The 14,331-nt window shown below is 45.0% G+C and overlaps 1 protein-coding gene across 8 annotated transcripts in view; it reads right to left on the bottom strand.

Moving 5' to 3' along the window:
* The window catches only part of HLCS (holocarboxylase synthetase), a 234,880-nt gene that overhangs the window by 186,033 nt on the left and 34,516 nt on the right, over nucleotides 1–14,331 (bottom strand). For all 8 annotated transcript variants that reach the window (XM_045036627.1, XM_045036628.1, XM_045036626.1 and 5 more), the window contains 3 exons: nucleotides 11,582–11,744; nucleotides 8,473–9,419; nucleotides 3,248–3,430 (listed from right to left, as the gene is read on the bottom strand). In XM_045036627.1, coding sequence (XP_044892562.1) covers nucleotides 3,248–3,430; nucleotides 8,473–9,419; nucleotides 11,582–11,633 — 1,182 coding nt within the window. In that variant the 5' untranslated portion in view covers nucleotides 11,634–11,744. The remainder of the gene's footprint in view (nucleotides 1–3,247; nucleotides 3,431–8,472; nucleotides 9,420–11,581; nucleotides 11,745–14,331) is intronic.

The raw sequence follows: 14,331 nt of genomic DNA, 5'->3' as shown, positions 1-14,331 counted from the left end.
CCAGATGTTCCTAAATGTCTCCACCTAGACATTAAGAGGATGGCCAGAGGAAATGAGCACCTGCCTCCAGAAAGACCATCAAAGTCGGTGAATATCCTTCTGCTTTCATATTCATTTGCATGATAATCCCTTAAAGATTTTGTATCCCAGGAAAACATGCTCTAACATCCTGAATTCTTGTATTTCTTTTAGCAGCAGATTCAAAGTCTTCTAGAAGAGTAATAAAACTAAGAAATGTGGATATACACAACACTCATATGCCCACTCCCTCAGCTCCTTGGGCTCCCAAAGTAAAAAGGAACTCAGAGAAAGGCAATCGGGAGAAAATGTAATGCACAGGATTAGCAGACCAACTGGATGACCCAAAATGAGAAGAGAACATTTCTGAAAATTGCTCTTCCCCAAAGTTACTATGTAATAAGGAACTTGGTCGGTTTGGTGCCTGTATAGGGTATTTGTGAATCTGTATGTAGAACAAGTACATGTTTTCATTTGTTCAAACATTTCATTCATTCCCAAGATTTGTGAATGAGGGTTACCAATCAGTAGGGGGAAAATGTCTCCCCCACACCCGCAGACGGTTTAAAGAACCAAAAGGACAAAAATATAAAGCATCTACTGGGTATGTTAATATAAGCAGACATGCAACACACAGCCTCTGCTTAGGTATTTCGGGTCATACCCATCTTAAAGACACAGGAAATGCCTAGAACCCAAACCTTGGGAACACGTTTTCCTCTTCACTGAGGAGTCCAGAGGGGCGAGAGTCAAAGAGTCCAGAGGGGCGAGTCCCAAGGCCAGCGCAGTCAGAATTCCTGAGAAAGGTCAAAGACCACTGCCAAGGGCAGTCCTGGTCTCTCTGGCTGCATGACCTCAGAATAAGCAGGCACTTCCTCACATTTCCAGTCTCAGCCCTCCACGATCAGGAAAGGGGGGACAGAGAAGATTTAGGAGAGTGACAGTCACATCTCCCCTGGGACCAGTAACCCTTATCCACGAGGCTCTGCCCCATCCCCCCAAAGCAGGAGGGACCACACGTGGGTCATCTAAAGGAGCTGGAGCTCTGAGAACCCACTTTATTTTGATAAAAGTCACAAGACAGAGCTGATGCTTTTCCTTCTATTAACTGAGCACACAGAGACAAATGACGTGGAGTTTTGAATTCCCAAGTTGAAGGCACAAAACCAAAGTCATATCATTAATTCCTAAGAGCACCCATTAAAAAGAGTGCAAACTGGGGCGCCTGGGTGGCTCGGTCGGTTAAGCGTCCGACTTCGGCTCAGGTCATGATCTCGTGGTTCACGAGTTCGAGCCCCACATCGGGCTCTGTGCTGACAGCTTGGAGCCTGGAGCCTGCTTCCGATTCTGTGTCTCCCTCTCTCTCTGACCCTCCCCCCATTCATGCTCTGTCTCTCTCTGTCTCAAAAATAAATAAACGTTAAAAAAAAATTTTTTTAATAAAAAAAATAAAATAAAAAGAATGCAAACTGGCTGAAAGCCATAATGAAAATGCAATAAAAGAATGTCTCTTAAATGAAAAAAAAATCATCCATTGCAATACTATTCATTTTTAAAATTTAAAATTATTACCTATAGTCTATTTTTAGACTGGGCATCAGGCACTTTTGGGCACATTATACACATGTAATTTATCAAAACTCTCAACAATCTAATAATAATACTATTAATCACTGGGCTTTTTTTTAAGTTTATTTATTTATTTTTGAGAGAGAGTGAGCACAAGTGGAGGAAGGGCAGAGAGAGAGAGGGAGACACAGAATCTGAAGCAGGCTGCAGGCTCGGTGCTATCAGCATGGAGCCCAAAACAGGGCTCAATCCCATGCCCGTGAGACCACGACCTGAACTGAAACCAAGAGTCGGACACTTAACCGATGGAGCTACCCAGGCACCCCTCACATATTTCTTGTAGAAATTTCTTCCTGTAGACCTCATACAATTCTATAAGCTATCTTTTTAAATTTTTTTTATGTTTATTGATTTTTGAGAGAGAGAGAGAAAGAGAGTGAGCACACATGCAAGTGGGGGAGGGGCAGAGAGGGAGGGAGACACGGAATCTGAAGCAGGCTCCAGGCTCCGAGCTGTCAGCACAGAGCCCGACGCGGGGCTCAAAGCCATGAACCACGAGATCACCACCTGAGCCGAAGTCAGACAGTCAATTGACTGTGCCACCCAGGCGCCCCAATCCTATAAGGTATCTTAATACTAGATCCCTCAGAGTTCATACCAGTCTCCTACAAGTGAGCAAATCCCACCCAGATAGCCTGCAGCTCTGTTCTCCTCTGAAAACTAAGTTTGCCAAGGGACAGAGTACAACCTAAAAGGGAGTTCCTTCTCTTTTTTATTTTTTTTAATGTTTATTTGTTTTTGAGAGAGAGAGAGGGAGAGCATGTGCATGCGCACGTGCACACACACACACAGCAGCGGGGGGTGAGTGGGACAGAGAGATGGGGGACAAGGGAAAGCAGGTAAGTTTGGTGTTTAGAGTCACCTGGACTATCAGATATTTGCTAAAACTGCACCGTTACATCACTAAACTCACAAATTTCCCCATTTAGGGGAGCTGAGAAAAAGACCCGCAAAATCATTTGCCACAATTAACAAGAAATTGACAGCTTGACAAAACAAAGCAAAGGGGTGAGCAGGAGACACCCCTAGGGAACCTGGCAACCTGCCCAAACCAGGTAACAACCACAGGCATCAAGTGCAGACACAAGACCGGGAGAATTCCTGAATACATTCCCAGCTCCACGGGCATTTTCCTTTCAGACACAACTAGATCTAAACTGAAATCCAGAGCCCTTCCGCCACAAGATGGCAGACGTCAGCACAAATGAAACAAAACTTGGGGTTTTCCCATCCAAATATTCACTGAGAAAGGCCCAAACCAAAACAGAGGTTTTTAATCCCAAATGAATAAAATGTGGTTTCCAAATACACTCTTGACACATAAAAGAGTGACCCTTTTTTTTTAACCATAAAATGGATAGGATGTGACCTTTAAGATTTAATACCTTCTAAACTCCCTTCTCTCCCTCTCTCCCTTAACAAACACCAAAAATATCAGCTATACTTGGATATCTTTAAGGCAGCTCCCAAATCTGAAGTCAAAATAAAAACAGAAATCAACACCATAAACCCACCGCAACGGAACCCCTGAGGAAAAGGGTCACCGTGTGGAAGAAAGGCATCCAAGGCGCCCCCTTCTGGGCTGAGCGCACACACTCACCTCGGCAGCAGGCAGTAAGTACAGAGGCGTTAAGGCAGGAGCTCGTTTTAGGTCACAGTTCAGGCCGAGCGTTGTCAGGATCTCCCTAAGGACTTCGTATCTTCTCGTATTGCTTGATTTGAGCAGATTAAAATCTTCCTGGGCTTGCACCACGGAAGAGCTGGGAGGTAGTTCTAAGTGCGCCTGAGGGAAAAAGATACCACTTGGTAAATCGGGGCACTTACCGACCTCAATAGAAACAATATCCTCGCCGGCTCTTCTGAAAACTTAAAACAGGAATCCTAATTATCAACAGCATGTAAATGTTGAACATTTGGAGAGTAATGACAAGCAATAAAAAGATGCAAAGGAGCCAACTGACACGGTGACTGTCAGGCAGAAAAGCGATGCCGGAAACGAGCCTGGATAGTGATCAGACTCTGTCCAGGTCCAGACGTTTATCACTAACCAGGCAGTGGATCCTGGGCAAGTCGCTTAACTTGATCATTCGACCGAAATGCTTAGAAATACAATAGTTCCGGGGCGCCTGGGTGGTTCAGTCGGTGGAGCTTCCAACTTCGGCTCAGGTGGTGATTTCATGGTTCGTGGGTTCAAGCCCCAGATCTGGCTCTGTGCTGACAGTGTGGAGCCTGCTTTGGATTCTCTGTCTCCCTTTCTTTCTGCCCCTCCCCCTGGCGTGTGCGTGCAAGCTCACTCTCTCTCTCTCTCTCAAAAAATAAACAAACATTAAAAAGAAAAAAAGAAAGAAATCCCATCAGGCTGAGAACCCAAGTGAAGTCCCTACTGAACTCAGGGAGGCGTGATGGTCATGTTGAAACTCTCACTCTACCTGTTAGTCACAACCACTGGGGAACAATACCAGGGAGGAATATAGCCTTATTCACCATTGTAAGAGTGTCTGCAGGCCTTCACATAGCAGTGGGGTTTGAGGGACCCCAGAAAGGCCCAACCCACCACCCTCTGATTGAATTTAAGATTCAGGACTTCATCTGTCTCGTTTAGGCTTTGTTGTCCACTTAAAATCAAACCAGTCCCACCTATCAACATGGTCTGAAGGAACATGCTAGATCTTCTAGCTCCCTTCACCTAGAACTTTCCTAGCAGTGGTGTGTGCCTTGGTATAAAGGAACAGACTCGAACTTCTGGCCCTCTTGAGATCAGATTTTAAGTGGCCCTTAGAGCCTTGGAGGGTGCCACAACATTGAGCAACCTAAGCATGTTTGCTTTATTTTGCTTTTGACAGGGGTCCGCTGTGGGTTTCTGTTGTACGCAGAGCTCCTGACCTGATATTATAGGAGCATTATGAAAATAAAAAGCAAAGTGCCAGCCTTCAGACGATATAAAATCCCTCAATTCCCACCCAAGCCTTCACCAAGTCAAAAATACTGTCCAAAATGGTCCAACTGTTCAAAGTCAACGTCAATCTGAAAAGGTTTGTAGAGACTGTCCTGCCACTACAGCGGGTGAGCTGGCCACTGAAGCAGGGGTGAGTCTGTCCTCCAAAGAGCCCCGGAGAGAAGAGGAGGGAGGAAAGTAAAATCCTTCAAAGTATCCAAAGCCTGCCGAGTCTCCTTCTCCCCTGGGTTCTCTCCTTAAATGTGGCCTCTCCTCTCCAGTGGACAAAGCCAGTGCTGGGGCAATGAGCAGAGCTGTGGGTCACGTTCAACTCATGTGAGCACGCGGCTCTCCTGGAGCTTACCCCTTACAGGTGTGGAAATAAAATGAGCAAAGTGGGCCCAGGAGAAAGGCGTGAGAGTGACGAATGGCACACGCACACCCCAGCCTGAGTGATACACACAAGATCCAAGCACACACGTGAGGTGTGCTGAACTCACTGAGGAAGACAAGAAGGGCTAGCCCCACGGGCAGGCCTCCAGGGTTCCAGGAGGTGACACAGACATTGTGCAAGGAGTGCTTTTGTGGACTTCAAGAGTCAGCGCTTCTATGACAGATTTGGGGCTCTGTGCCTCAGTTCCCAGGACAGAAAAGCATGTGCTTCTGGATTTGCACTCCTGGTTCTCTATGGCATCTGACGAATGTTACATCCTCTGGCTGGAATACTGTTACCATACTGATGGGTCCATTTTTATAACTTGGCTTCTTCTGAACTTAAGGCTTTCTGACCAGACCAAAAGCCAGAACTAAAGCATCTCCAGTCACAAATTGAGGACCGGGGCGGGGTTGGGGGTGGGGGCTGCTACAGGAATCTGTTGGGAAATACTGCTAACACCCTACAATGCACGAATGACTGACTCCACAACGAGGTAGGATCAGCCCCAATGTCAACAGTGCCATGGTTGAGAAACCCCACTGTAAACGCCATACCACTGCTGCCATGTGCTAAGCCACAGAAGGAAATAAAATATTTTTAAATCCATTTGAGAGACATTTACTTGAGCAACTCCATGCCAAGGTCCTGGTCCATTTGATAATCAAATGTCAGCATGAACCCACAGCCTTAAATTTCCCCTGCAAACCTGATCATTATAGCAAGCACACGAAAATTTCCTTTTTCTTTATTACGAGCCCTCTTACTGGGTTACATCATTACTCCATTTATTATTACGATGAAGGGTAAAGGCATCCCCACGCAGCTCCTAGGCCATGAGACCACCACCTACTGTGCGGCTGTGGTGTGGTTTGCCCTTGAAGTGCTTTGCACCCTCTTACTGGGTTACATCATTACTCCATTTATTAGAGATGAAGACTGTGAAATTGACCAAGGAAAGAGGAAACTGGCCAGTCTGTGGTAACATTTATTGGCTGATCTCGGTGGCGAGGTACCGTAGTGACACAGGCCCAAGGAGAAAGCAGTGAGCCTGTCACACAGAGACTGGAAGTGATTTAAAATCAAAAATGACATTCTAATCCTCTGAATCTGATTTTTGAAGCTGCATCGTATTGCCTTTTTTTCTAGAGCGATGCGTGCAGTTTCAAATTTTATGACAGTAACGGGGTCAATTTAAATGGTGCAGCCAACAGAGTTGCCATGTAACTCCCAGAAATGCATCGCAACGGTGCCAAATCAATTTTCTAGTACAAGTCTGTGCACAGGGGTGGTAAAAGTCACTATTCAAAACTGAAATACGGCTCTAGGAAGTCAGGTTTTTAAGTGGATTTTCTGAGAATGCACAGTTGCTATAGTTACCATCTTTGCAGAGAAAAAGATAAGAGGAACATTTATTAGGCCTCCAAACTAATTCATGTGCTTTGCAGCCTCCATGAAACCTGCTTGGTTTGCACACATTTACCTACCCTGATGTCCAGATTTCTTCACTGCAGGCATCTTTGCCCGAGCATTAGCTTAAGAACAAATGAGTGGGCTTTGGAATAGTAAAGAGACAAATTTATACCTCCATGAAGAATATTTGGTCAGAAAACCTCAAAAGACTTAGCTCCTAGGACGACATATGAAATGAAAATAAACAACAAAAAAAGGAAATGATTATCTAATTCAATAAAAACATCCCTGTAATAAAACAAAATCTGTTATACTCATCCTGGGAACTATTCTGGGAAAAATACCTACAATCACTCAGTTTTCTCATTTAAGGTAACAAATCCTTAAAGGGGCACCTGGGTGGCTCAGTCGGGTAAGCATCCCACTTCAGCTCAGGTCATGATCTCGCAGTTTGTGAGTTTGAGCCCCACATCAGGCTCTGTGCTGACAGCTCAGAGGCTGGAGCATGCATCGGATTATGTGTTTCCCTCTCTCTCTGCTCCTTCCCCACACATACTGTCTCTGTCTCTCTCTCTCAAAAGTAAGTAAACATTCAAAAAAAGAAAAAAAAAATCCTAAGAACAAGTGTTCATCTAACTCTATCAAAAACTTCTGCCCTGAAGCATTAAAAAGTCTGCAGTAAATGATCAGGGATTTTGAAATAGTCTCTCCTGCTTCCACCTGCTTAAACAAACAAAAAACTAAAAGGAAAAAGAAGGTGGGAAAAAAAAAAAAAAAAAAAAAACCTAGCAGATGAGCCAAAGGGAAGGTTTGGGAAGGGAAAGAGCAAGTCCTTCCTTCCCGCTGTCTCCTTACCTACATACAGCTGACCCTTCACCAATGTGGGGGCTCGCGTGCCAATCTTACAACGCAGCTGAAAATGCTCATAACTTTTTACTCTCCAAAAACTTAACCTATAGCCTAGTGTTGACCAGAAGCCTTACCAATAAAATAGTCAAGTAACATGTATTTTGTATATTACATGTATTATATACTCTATTCTTACAATAAAGTAAGCTAGAGAAAAGGAAACTATTAAGAAAGTCATAAGGAACATGGGGCATCTGGGTGGCTCAGTCAGTTGAGCGTCTGACTCTTGATTTTGGCTTAGCTCGTGATCTCAGGTCAGAGTCATGGGATTGAGCCCCACATCGGGCTCTGCACTGGGCTTAGAGCCTGCTCAAGATTCTCTCTCTCTGCCCCTTCCCCACTCGCATACACTCACGTGAGCTCTCTCTCTCCCTCTCACAAAAAAAAAAAAAAAGAGAGACAGACAGAAAGAGAGAGAAAATCATAAGAAACAGAAAATACATTTATAGTACTGTACTGTATTTAACCAAAAATATCCACACAAGTGGACCCACACAGTTTAAAGCCGTATTATTTGAGGGTAGGTTGTATTAATCTGCCACAAAACTAAATCGCTTCAATATTCTCTTTGCAACTTTTCTCAGCACTTAGATTTTAAGAGTGACAGAATCATAAAAGAATTGAGGATTTGAAGTGTTTTCAACACTCACTACCCCAGAAGTTGGTGAGCATTCATTCATTCATGTAGTCCCTGGCATCACCTATAATGTAACGTGATGGTTACTAACACTTAAAATCACCAGCCCAAGGCACTCAACTCCCTACATTAACTAAAGGTTCGATTATATTGTGCTTTGAGACAAAAGAGTAAACTAATATATTTTGGAAAAGAGTAATAACAGTACAGATCAAAACAGGAACGAATTTTCTGACTAATCCTCCATTAACCAGGAGTCTAATTGGCCATGACACCTGCTGCTATGTCCTTCCATCACGAATATTTTGGTGAAATGGGATATTCAAATGACAGGAAAGCCCTCATCTAAACCTACTCCCCGTCAGCAAAAACTCCCAGGCAAGGATCAAAAAGCAACCCACGAACACAGACTCCTGAGCCTTTCAGTGTGCGACCTTAGAGAGCATGCTCTCAGTCAGAGATCCCCAAAGGTCATCACATGGATGCCGGTCTCCATACCTGGCAAAGAACAGCTTCTCCTCCACGTGGTCCAAAAGGCACTTGCACTATCAGCCTGTCCTTGTCCTCATTCTCCAGGTGACCCTGGAGCTTGCCCATGCTGAGCTGTCCCCCAGGGCCCTCCTCATAAACATAGCCACTGCTCAGGACACTGAGCTTCACGTGGGTCTGGTCAGCCTTGGAGAAAACCAAGTTCTGGACTGTCTCCCGCAGCACACTCTTGCTCGTCACCTGAAAGCCAGCAAGCGTGAAGGGCGAACACAGGCCCAACACTTTCCCCCCCTGAGAAAGGTAGGCCATGAATTTCTGGGAAAGATCTTCAGGAATCGCCTCCCTGGTGGCAATGACCAACAACAGACAGTTGTCCGACCACGGGTCTCTGAGAGCACTTTCCCTTGACAGGGGGTACAGTGTATAGCTCTCGGTGTCCACACAGTCAGCCAGAACGGACCGGACCTCCTGGAACCTGCCCAAGGATTCCTGGGAGGCAGAACCCATGTAGAAGAGGATATTGGGTGCCCTCCCCGTGATGTTGACTTTCCTCCCTTCTCTGTCCAGGCAGATGTCATCAGCAACATCCTCCAAAGTGCCATTGTGATCATATGGGAGATCTGGAATTTTCTCCGCAGATGCAAACTTGACAGATTCAATGGTGCTATTCTCAAGCTCCAAACACTCATGGCAACTAGACAGATGGAGGTGACAGTGCTCGATGGAGCCCACTCCTACGTCACCCTCCCCAGCAGGCTCGCGGCCAGAGGTACCATCTTCCCCTTCTGTGGGTTGTGCACCAAGGACCTTGAGGTCATCTCCACCAACGTGCTCCATAACGTCTGGCTCAGGCTTACTCTCAACGGAAGGTTCAGGATTCTGCTGTAGGATCTGGGCTTGCTTGTTTGAGGCCTGATCCTTAAGTGCCTTCAGAGTGGAGTCCTGCAAGTGCACTGCTAAAATACAAACAGAACAGACAGCCCATCAACGCTTCTGGTTTGTCACAGAGCTCAGTTCACGACCGCACGGTGCTCTCCGCACTCTGTGACTCTCGCTTCAGGGCAGCCCCCTGCCAGTCCCACCTATGTCCCCACCACAACTCTGTGGCATCCTCTGGATCCAAGTCACTGCTCCTGCTGCTGGGGGGGGGGCGGGGGGGACGGCGCCTGATGACCCCCTCCCAGTGAAACCCCGCGTTTCCACAACACCTGTCCCATGTGAATCAGAGAGGTCATCAGGCCTACTTCCTTACAGATTCAATTTCTTGGGCATCCATCTCCTGTAAGAGAATGAAACTGAGAAACAAAAATAGGTCTATATCTAGTGGGTCCAAGCACACCCCAGGCAGCAGGTGCTCTTGGGACACTTCATAGGATCCATGGGGGAGAAGAGTCTTTGCAGTATCTTATCTCAGGACTGAAATAGAAGTTTACAATCTCTGATTCAAAAAACATTTATTGGGGCGCCTGGGTGGCTCAGTCGGTTGAGCGTCCAACTTCGGCTCAGGTCATGATCTCAAGGTTCGTGGGTTCGAGCCCCACGTCGGGCTCTGTCCTGACAGCTCAGAGCCTGGAGCCTGCTTCTGATTCTGTGTCTCCCTCTCTCTCTGCCCCTCCCCTGCTCACGCTCTGTCCTTGTGTCAAAAATAAACAAACATTAAAAAAAAATTAAAAAAAAAAAAAACATTTATTGATGGGGCTCCTGGGTGGCTCAATCGGTTAAGAGTCCAACTTCGGCTCAGGTCATGATCTCTGCAGTTCATAAGTTCAAGCCCGCGTCGGGCTTGCTGCTGTCAGCTAAGAGCCCACTTCGGATCCTCTGTCCTCCCCTCTCCCGGCACTTCATGCTGTCTCTCTCAAAACTAAACATAAAAAAAAAAAAAAAACGGTGCTTGGGTGACTCAGTCAGCTAAACATCAAACTTCAGCTCAGGCCATGATCTCACAGCTCGTGGGTTCAAGTCCCACATGGGGCTCTGTATCGACAGCTCAGAGCCTGAAACACGCTTTGGATTCTGTGTCTCCCTCTGTCTCTGCCCCTCCCCCTCCTTCTCTCTCTCTCAGAAATTAATAAACATTAATAGACATATTAAAAAGAATTTTTAAGCATTTACTGAGCACTTGTTACACATCTGACATGGTATCAGGCGCATGCACATGCCAAATGGGAAAATTAAGTAATTTACACAGATTTCCGGAGCTAGTAATACACATTTGCTCAGGATACAAATGAAGGCTTTCATGGACATAGAAACCCAATTTTTAAGCCTAATTAAGGAAAAACATTTTGCATGTTTCCTAAAAAAAGACATTGTAATATTGTAATATATATTGTAATATATTGTAATATATATATTTTTTAAGTTGAAAACTCCTAGATTTATATCTTTATAGTAACACTGGCTATGCTTTCCATTCAGTCAAACTACAGTCTAGAAACTAGTTATATTTTTTAGATTGTGTGAAACAAATACTATATGGCTTCTACATTTGCACAGCATCTCATGGACAGTGCAATTATGGGAAATCCTGGTTTAAAAACTTAGAATGGGGGTGGCGGGTGGCTCAGTCAGTTGAACGTGACTCTCAATTTCGGCTTGGGTCATGATCTTGAGGTTCATGGGATCAAGCCCTGCGTCGGGCTCTGCACAGACAGTACGGAGCCTGCTTGGGGTTCTCTCTCTCCCACTCTCTCTGCCCCTCCACGGTGTGCTAGCTTCCATGCTCGCTCACGTGCTTTCTCTCTCAAAATAAACAAACATTTAAAAAACAAGTAAAATAAATTTTAAAAAATTAAAGACACCTCCAAAAAACCTGACATGTGTATGAACCTCATTCTATTATAATTATATCCAACCCATTTAATGCATTAAAGATAAGCATCGACCTTAAGCCACACCGAACAAGAGTGCTCAACAGTCCTTAAGCTAATAACCAACAGCTATGATGGAAACATTTTTTTTAAGTTTTTGTTTAAGTAATCTCTATGCCCAACCTGAGGCTTGAACTCATGACCCAGAGACCAAGAGTATCATGCTCTTAAAACTGAGCTAGCCAGGCACCCCTGATGGAAACATTTCTTTTTTTTTTTTTTTTGGAAACATTTCTAAAGTCACTTACAAACGATCTTTTGGGGTACCAGTCCATCAGCCATCTGGAGTCTATCTTCCATGAACGCCACCCCCAGCTTGCTGAAGTTGTCCACACTTGCTTCAGCGATTAATTGGTAAGGATCCCCAGGTCTGCAAGCTAATGGCAAACAACAGTCGGACCACTTCACGATCTGAGAATACACGGGTGAAGGAGGAGGAAGACAAAGAGAGGGTGAGATTGTTCTTCTCTAAAATAACCTGATACTTTACTTTTCCCTTCCACATCCACCACTAAATTACAGTCAAACATATTGAGTTACCGGATATCGCATTTTATTAACATCAAAGTGGCTCGGGCTGGAACATTCTTGTTTCTACCGGACAACAAGGCTTCCAAAGTACTAAATACAATCCTCTCTTTTAAAAACAGTTGAGGGGGTGCCTGGGTGGCTCAGTCGGTTGAGCGTCCGACTTCGCCTCAGGTCATGATCTCTTGGTCTGTGAGTTCGAGCCCTGCGTCGGGCTCTGTGCTGACCGCTCAGAGCCTGGAGCCTGTTTCAGATTCTGCGTCTCCCTCTCTCTCTGCCCCTCCCCCGTTCATGCTCTGTCTCTCTCTGTCTCAAAAATAAATAAACGCTAAAAAATAAGTAAGTAAGTAAGTAAGTAAATAAATAAATAAATAAATAAATAAATAAATAAATAAAAGCGATTGAGGTCCCAACCACTTTTCAAGGAGCTGAAAGGGGAAAGGGCCATTCTCCAGACATGGAAACACATCAATTTGCCTTCAATAACAGGAAATAGGAGAAAGCAACAGGTCCACAATATCCAGTGATTTATAATGTAACCTGGAGACCAGCTTTGCTCTAAGTGTGGTCCAGGACCAACTGCACCGGAACTCCCCAGGGGCCTGTGAACACCTCCCGTCTGGGCTCCGGGCTCCGTCTGGCGTGCCGGACTCTGCAGCTGCAGCCCAGGAATCAGAAGTTCTAAAGGGGCTTCCCAGCGATTCCTAAAACTGGAAAACTCCAGAAAGCTCCCGCCTGTCCCGGTTCAAAACTCCGTCCTTGATGTGCTCCAGTTTTTGTAAAAGAAGAATGTGAAACTAGGACAAGAAGGGGAGCCCCAAGGGACAGGAGCCTGGCTCTGGAGTCAAGGACCTGGGTCTGGGTCAGACTGGGCTTATCTTGGCTGTGTGTCCTCAGGCAAATCTCAGAACCCCGTGAGTCCCAGCTTCCTCATTCCAGTCATCTTTTAGGTTTGTTGTGTTAATGAGATTAAAGAATATATGTAATGCCCCCAGCAGAAAGCCTGGGACAGAAAAAGTGTTCAACTAGTGAAAGCCACTATTATTAGCTATTAATGAAGCTGGTTTTAAAAGCAACAGAGTGGTCTTTTGTTAAGATGCCATGAATCATTTCTCTGCTTCCCAAAATAAATTGTCTCGGCGATACACTGCCCCAAATTTCCTAAATGATTTTGAATTCCATTTGTTTATATTGATAGGTTAGGTTTTTAGAAGTGACTCTTGCTGAAAACAGTGAAAACACGCTGGGTAACATCAATAGAACATCATCCTAACAGCACTGAAGAAACAACTAGATAATGAAGTATGGTCAGGCCCAAGGCTGGGGCAAATCCCAACCCTAGAAGTAAGGGGAATTGCCACAAGTCAAACCGTGACGTTACCTGCTCATCCAGGAAACGTGGGGTTCAAAAGTCAAGGTCCAATTGGCATCATAGGTCTGACATATAGATCAATGGAACAGAACTGAGAGCCCAGAAATAAACACACCTATCTACAGACAACTGATTTTGGACAAGGTTGCCCAGAAAGGCAACGGAGAAACCTCAAACTTTTCAAAGACAGTGCCAGTACAACTGGGTATCTATATGCAAAAGAATGAAAATGGACCCCTACCTAACGCTATTTACACCAGGTACAAAAATCAACTCAAACTGGATCAAATCCTCAATGTAAGAGCTACAACTACAAAATTCTTACAAGAAAACAGGCGTAAATCATCATGACCTTGGATCAGGCAATGGTTTCTCAGATAGGACACCAAAAGTACAAGCAACAAAAGAAAAACCAGATAAACTGGACTTCATCACAATCTTTATGCTTCAGAGAACAGCTTCAAGGAAATAGAAAGACAATCCACCAAATGGAAGAAGATGTGTGCAAATCACTTACGTGATAAAAGACTTGCATCTTCAATCTACAAAAACACATAAAGAACTAGAAAACAAAAGGTCTGAACAGACAGGTCTCCAAAGAAAAGATACGAGGGGCAATAATCGCTTGAAAAGAGGCACAACATCCCTAATTAGTCATTAAGGGAAACAAAACAAAACCACAGTGCGATGCTTCACCTCTACTGGGATGGATATAATCAAAAAGATGGCTACTAACAAGTATTACGGAGGATGTTGAGCAATCAGAAACCCACTACATTGCTGACAGAAATATAAAATGGCGCATCCTCTTTGGAAAAGGCTTGGGGCACCTGGGTGGCTCAGTCAGTTAAGCATCCAACTTTGGCTCAGGTCATGATCTCACAGCTCAGGAGTTCGAGTCCCACACAGGGCTCTGTGCTGACAGTTCAGAGCCTGGAGCCTACTTTAGATTCTGTGTCTCCCTCTCTCTCTCTGCCCCCTCCCTCCCTCTTTTGTTCACACTCTCTCTCTCTCTGTCTCTCTCTCCCCCTCTCAAAAATAAACAAACATTAGGGGCGCCTGGGTGGCTCAGTCGGTTAAGCTTCCGACTTCAGCTCA

This window comes from Felis catus, chromosome C2, assembly GCF_018350175.1.
Source record: "Felis catus isolate Fca126 chromosome C2, F.catus_Fca126_mat1.0, whole genome shotgun sequence".
NCBI lineage: Eukaryota > Metazoa > Chordata > Mammalia > Carnivora > Felidae > Felis > Felis catus.
This window is presented reverse-complemented; position numbering and strand designations above follow the sequence as displayed.